The sequence below is a fragment of the Pinus tabuliformis genome, chromosome 1_1, assembly GCF_031772625.1.
Source record: "Pinus tabuliformis cultivar Carrire ecotype Pingquan chromosome 1_1, CPIR1, whole genome shotgun sequence".
Taxonomy (NCBI): Eukaryota; Viridiplantae; Streptophyta; class Pinopsida; order Pinales; family Pinaceae; genus Pinus; species Pinus tabuliformis.
The window spans coordinates 610,094,398-610,100,747 of record NC_142297.1 but is presented as its reverse complement, the minus strand read 5'-3'; the positions used below and the strand labels follow the sequence as shown (position 1 = coordinate 610,100,747).

Genomic DNA, 6,350 nt, shown 5'->3' with positions numbered 1-6,350 from the left:
ACTAGATGATTGATCTTATATGGTTTAATCCATGTTTATTTATATTTTATATTTTATATTTTTATTTTTAACTAATTCATCACTCTACATGCTTTTGTTCACATATATGCATCAATATATATAAATATATATTATATAAAAAATGTTACTAAAAACACTCACGACCTAGAAGCTTTTGAAAATTGTCGCTCCCACTCCCTCTTCCAAGCAGCCTTGCACTAAACTAAACTGAACATCTCGATTGAGTATTTCATACCGCTCAAGAACATTGGTTGTCATAGAACATCACCATGACTGTCTTAGTTGGGAATAAACATCAATTGCTTGTAACACCTGTAATACACCTAAACAACATATTTTAATCAAAACCCAACTAGGCACCTTCAATTGGGTATAATTAGAGTGCTCGTTTCACCTTAGGCAATATTGTGTATTCACCACCCAAACATAGCAACCCATTGTTGCCTCATTTGGAGCAAGCATACTTGATCCAACTGATTACCTGGTGTGAGACCATGCCATCATCCATTTAAGTCGATATGTGATATTCAATGATGATCATGTCCCTTCATTGTTAGACATTCACGTATCTTCCTTGCACTTATCAACATTGTTACCTTGCCACAAACAACACACATAATCGATCACATTAGTAAGTCATGTTGTCCTTCGTCCCACTCGATAAGACATCTTTCTTTCTCTTAGCCTATTTACCAATACATTATCCACACCATCTTAGGAATCACTTTGACTCAATCACCAAGACTACCAAAGTATATGGACTCTGCATGCAACTCCCCAAATATGTTTGACACACTTTCCGTTGTACTATGAACAATAACACCTTGTGTCAGATACTTACACTAACCATTTTGAGGTGTTATTATGACATTAACTTTCTTGCAAAGTGACTCAGACATTGTGATATTACTCGTTTTGTAATACATCTCAATCATCCATCGATATTATTCTAGAAAACATCATACTGGTGACATCAATAATAATTTTAAAATATTAATATAATATTATTTTCACTATTATTATGAGCCTTGTGACCTAAACAACAATTTTGACATATTGATATAGTATTATTTTTGCTATTGAGTAGGTCACTTGTTACCAATAATATTTATCCTCATGATACATTACACATCTAAATAATATTTATTTTCATTCCCATGACACATGACAGATCTCAATGAAGTATTCCAATTCAAACAATACCACTTATAGTACTGCGCGCGCAGGGCACCCATGGCATTATTCCAAGTAACCGCTTAATGATGCCACCAACGATTTCGAAATAGTGGCGTAGAGTTATACTCCTTGGAAACAATAAGGCATCATCATGCCCCTTGCGCGCGGCTATATTTATCTTCATCCCTCATGGTGCGAGAGTCGAGACACAGAGGTTAAATGAATAGCTTTCAAATAAACAGAAATCACACGGTCAACCCAAATTATTTCTGGAAAAAGTAAAAGCAAAATTTGAGGTGGAAATTATATTGGTGCCACTTCATACATGTGCGCAGAGGAGATAAACAATAAGAAATGATCAGCGCTCTCGCTGCCATCCTGCAACTAAATTGCGAGAGCCCTCTGTTGGGTTAAGCCGCGTCGAACGCCAAGGGCCCGGATGGTAGCCGAGCCCAATCCATCGATCGCCATGTCCGGCGGATTGTGTTGAAGCGATTGGGATTTGAGCACCAGTCTGTTACAGGGCAGCCGATGTTGCTGCTGCTGGCGATGGCGGTGGTTTTGTCCAGAACAGTCTACAGGTTTGTTTTTGCAGACGATTTATGCCAAGCTCAGTTATTTTGATATCAACTAATATGAACGCTGGGCGTGAATGAATGCGATATGGTTTAAAATTTAAAGGTTTAGGGTATTTTACAGGGGGGTTCAATATATTTCAAGGGTTTGATACTTAGAGGTGCGATTAGTGGTTCTCGTGCGATGAAAATGGGGAGGAAAAATTACCCTGCTTCGGCTTCTGATTATAAATTGCTGGAGGAGGTTGGGTATGGAGCGAGTGCCACCGTGTACAGGGCCATCTGCTTGCCTATGAACGAGGTCGTGGCCGTTAAGTGCCTGGATCTTGACAGATGCAGCAGCAATCTGGTGAGTTCATTTCTTCATTTTCTTTTTGGGTTTTGTTTTTGAGGTTGTTTTATGTTTAATTAGTATAAGATCAAATGAAGATTCTCCACTGAGTATGACTCTTGGACAATTTTGACGAATTTCCGCACTACTTTACCCAAGCAGATTACTTAACATAAGCTTTCAATTGGTTTAGCAAAGCATTCTGTTAAGCCTTTTATGTCGAGTTTGACGTTAGGACAGTTTGATTAAATTCTACATTGCTCGGCATGGAAAGACCGATTAATATATGATTTGAAGTGGCTTTGCTCTGTGTTTTTAAAAGGTTTTCTCTGTCAATGATCATTTCTGGTTAGTTTGTGCTTTTGAAAAATGCTTCATATGAAATTAATACAGACTCTCACCACCGCATTGGGCAGTGTTTTTTTATTTTTATTTTTTTTCTTTCGGGTTCTTTCTTTATTGGAATTGTGAGACGAAGAGAGAGAAAATTTTAATCTATTTTCCGTTCTATTTGTTTTTGTAAAATGAGCTAATTTTGACTATAAAATATATAAAAAAGGTTACAAACACACCAAACTATGGACAGTAGTCGGAAGGGACAGCCAGGCAGTTATACAAAATCTGAGGGTCTTTCTGGTACCATGTCTTCACCTCAGTGGGTTGTTTTGGTAGTATGAACTGAAAAACAAAACAGAGACACAAACAGAGACCCCATGGATCTAAAAACACAGTGATAGCAGAGACCCTGTGGGTCTAAGACAGAGACCTGCAGGAGCTAAAACAGAGCTATAAAATTGATTCATAAGAAAGCTAAACAGCATAACCTGGGAGTCATTCTTTGGAGCTAGGGTTCACATCAATGAGTGTGGGAGGGGTGGGCCTTTGCTCCTGTGGACTAAGCTGCTTCCTTTGATACTTCTGCCATGACACATCGGCTTCTTCTTTTTCCTGATCTAACCTACTTGCTGCCAGCTCTGCCTCCTCTGCCTCCGCCTCCTCACTAGCATCCTCCCCATTGCCTGCCTCAGAACCCCCAATAGCATTGATGAGATTCTCATACTTGCTGTTCAGTTGGTCCATCTTCTTGAGAATCTCACTGTTTTCGTTTCCCTTATGTTCTAAAGCCCATGCCACAAACTATTTGATTTGCCAATATAATCCACTGTCTTGGAATATTTGGTGTCCATGCTCCTTGAAAACCCAGCGTCTGGAATCCATGGAAGAATTTATTTATTAACTCTGTTGCTTCAGGTGCATTCCATTTCCAGCCTTATTTTGTTATCTACATCCTCCACCTCGTGTTTAAAATTTGCTGAAAATCTTCTTTGGTTGGCTTCTCCAAGAGCCTTTGCTTGCAGCTCTTTCTTCTTGGCTTCAGATGGCGTGGTCATCAAGTTGCCCTTGTTCCGCTGCTTTGTCGTAGTTGCTCGTGTTGGAGAGCCTTACCTGCATCCATGGCCACAGTTTCCCCGGTATTTCAGCGCCTTCCTACCAGACTGTTTCAGTGTTTTAACAATCCAACAGCGTATAGCCTTACCTGCATCCATGGCCACAGTTTCCCCGGTATTTCAGCGCCTTCCTACCAGACTGTTTCAGTGTTTTAACAATCCAACAGCGTATGCCTCACAGACTCTAGTTGGACTGGCAATCCAGACAGGTGACACTGTAGGAATGACACCCGAAACAAACAAGCATCTCTCGTGCCGATTGGAAACTTTTATGGCTGCACTGTCTCACCATTATGGGCAGAGTGGTTTGATCTGGCCTGTTGTCAGTCATTATGCTCCTTTGTACTTCATGGTGATAAGCTAAGAGAGATTCAAAATTCACCGAACTTCAACCGAATTCGAATTTGATTGATCAGGTTCGCCGAACAAAATGCGGAACTCGAACCTGAATTTGAACCCCGAACTTAATCCCGACTTCATGAATTTCAAATTAAATGCGCCATTAAATTCGTTTTAGGTTCGTTGAGGTTCGTTTTTTCCCAGTTTTAAAAAATTGGAATTTTATGCGGGCTCGTCTAAATCAGGAATTCATTTTTTCGCAGTTTAAAAATTAAAAAATATTTAAATTTCGTTGTTTATGTGGCCCATGGGTTTGGTTTTGTTGCAACTTGTGGGTTTTGTTTTGTTTTATAAAACAGATCAGTGACCAAAACACATTGACCAATCCATAAAACCAAAACAAAGCTCTCCGCGGGTTTACGACGCATAGTGGCATATATAGGTGACCACTTACAACACGACGCATAGTGGCATACACAGCTCGGCCACACAGCTCTGCCTCGTGCATGCCTACACAACTCGGCGGCTCAGCCCTCTCTTGCAAGTTGCACACATACACAGTTGTGTACTAGTACTTGTTTTGTTTTTATTTATAAACAACTCTGCCCTCTCCTGCACATGCACGTATACACAGGCTGAGACTCTATTGGACAACAAACGGCATCCCTGAGGCAATGTAAGGGTTTTGAAGGATTAATCTCTGTGGCAGCAAGGGTGACTGGCAACAAATTATCATCTAGGCCGACGGCCAACCTCAAAAGGCAGCGGATCACACTTGGAGATAATTCAGAGTTTTGTTGAGGGCTGCAGTTCTGACAGAGCAGTGAGCTGCCTTCAACAAGCCTACAAGCAGTCTCTAGCAAGCCGCACTGTCCAGACTCTAGCCTCTAGGTAAGTAAAAAATTAAAATACATGTTTTTTTTACCAGTTAAATACAATTTACTAGTTTTTTATCAGTAAGTCACAAATTACAATTTATTAGTTTTTTTAATATAGTGTTTGGACTCTCAGGCTTCAACTTGAGAGATCCAGACTCTTTAAAGTTATTTTATAAATTATAGTTTCATAATTTCATCATACAAAAAAAATATAAAACTAATAAAAATGTAAATTAAAAAAATAAATTTGCAGACATTTCAGGCTTCAAGCCTTCACCTCAGTCTTCAACAATCAGAAGTTCAAAACCTTCAAATTTCAATGGCACCCCCAAAATCAACTACTGTAGCATGGAATTTTGTCAAAAAAGAGGGGAAAAATCTTTTGTGTCAACTGTGTGGACATCAATTCACTGGCTCTTTAACTAGAGCAGTGGATCACCTTCGCAATATTAGCAATGGAAGTGGAGGTGGTGATGAAGGCTGCACTAAGATCTCTGATGAACAAAAAACCACAGTGGAGAAAGACTATTTCACTTCAAAGATGGAAAAGGAAAAAAGGGAAAATAAGAGGCAACGAATTGAGAGGGAGATTGCCATGTCTTCCTCCAACACCATTAATTCAACCTCAACCATTGGTGGATCAAGTTCTGCTCAAGTAAAAACAGGTGGAACCAAAACATTAAATCAATTTTGGAAACTTGTTGAGAGACAAGAAGTTGATGATGCTGTTGCAGAATTCTTTTATGCATGTGCAATTCATTTTAATGTGGCGAGGAGTCCATATTTTAAAAATGTAATTAAAAAGGCCATTGATTTTGGGAAGGGCTATGTTCCTCCTGGATTTGAAGCTTTAAGGACAACTTTGCTAAAGAAAACAAAAGACAAAGTGACAGGAAAGTTGGTTCAGATTAAAGAGTCTTGGAAGCTTACAAGATGCACAATTTTGAGTGATGGTTGGTCAGATTTGTGTCATCGCCCATTGAACAATGTGATTGTTTATAGTCCTCAAGGGGTACTTTTCTTGAAGACAGTAAATGCAATGGATCGAGTGAAGACATCAGAATTTATTTTTGGAATTTTGGATGAAGAAATTCAAGAGGTTGGGGAGGAAAATGTGGTCCATGTTATTACAGATAATGCATCAAATTGTGTTGGTGCAGGGAAACTGATTATGGAAAAGTATAATTACATTTATTGGACCCCTTGTGCAACTCACTGCTTGGATTTAATTATGCATGACTTTGCCAAATTTCTTTGGGGCAACAAGACAATTCGAAGAGCCAAAACAATTGCAAACTTCATCATCAACCATCGTCTCACTTTGAGCATATATAGGAAGAATGCATCAAAAGAGTTGTTGAGGCCTTGTGATACACAGTTTGCCACTTTTTACATTACTCTGAAAAGAGTTGTTGAGGAAAAACGAGCCTAAGAGTTGTTTTTTGCAATACTGAGTGGGAGAGATCTACCCTTTCAAAAGAAACTAAGGGGAAAAATGTTGAACAAATAGTGCTCAATAATGGCTTTTGGGAAAATGCAAACAAGGTTTTAAAAATATGTGGCCTAATTGTTAATGTGTTTC

General features: G+C 39.0%; 1 protein-coding gene across 13 annotated transcripts in view; it reads left to right on the top strand.

The window, feature by feature from the left end:
• Window positions 1-1,367: 1,367 nt before the first annotated feature.
• Window positions 1,368-6,350, top strand: part of LOC149214756 (Protein kinase superfamily protein) — a 323,935-nt gene continuing 318,952 nt past the window's right edge. For 3 of the 13 annotated variants that reach the window (XM_089392392.1, XM_089392395.1, XM_089392393.1), the window contains exons 1-2: window positions 1,369-1,778; window positions 1,897-2,121. In XM_089392392.1, coding sequence (XP_089248518.1) covers window positions 1,957-2,121 — 165 coding nt within the window. In that variant the 5' untranslated portion in view covers window positions 1,369-1,778; window positions 1,897-1,956. Of the gene's footprint in view, window positions 1,779-1,884; window positions 2,122-6,350 lie in introns of all 13 variants that reach the window. The other 10 variants (XM_089392394.1, XM_089392396.1, XM_089392401.1 and 7 more) reach the window with 6 other exon arrangements.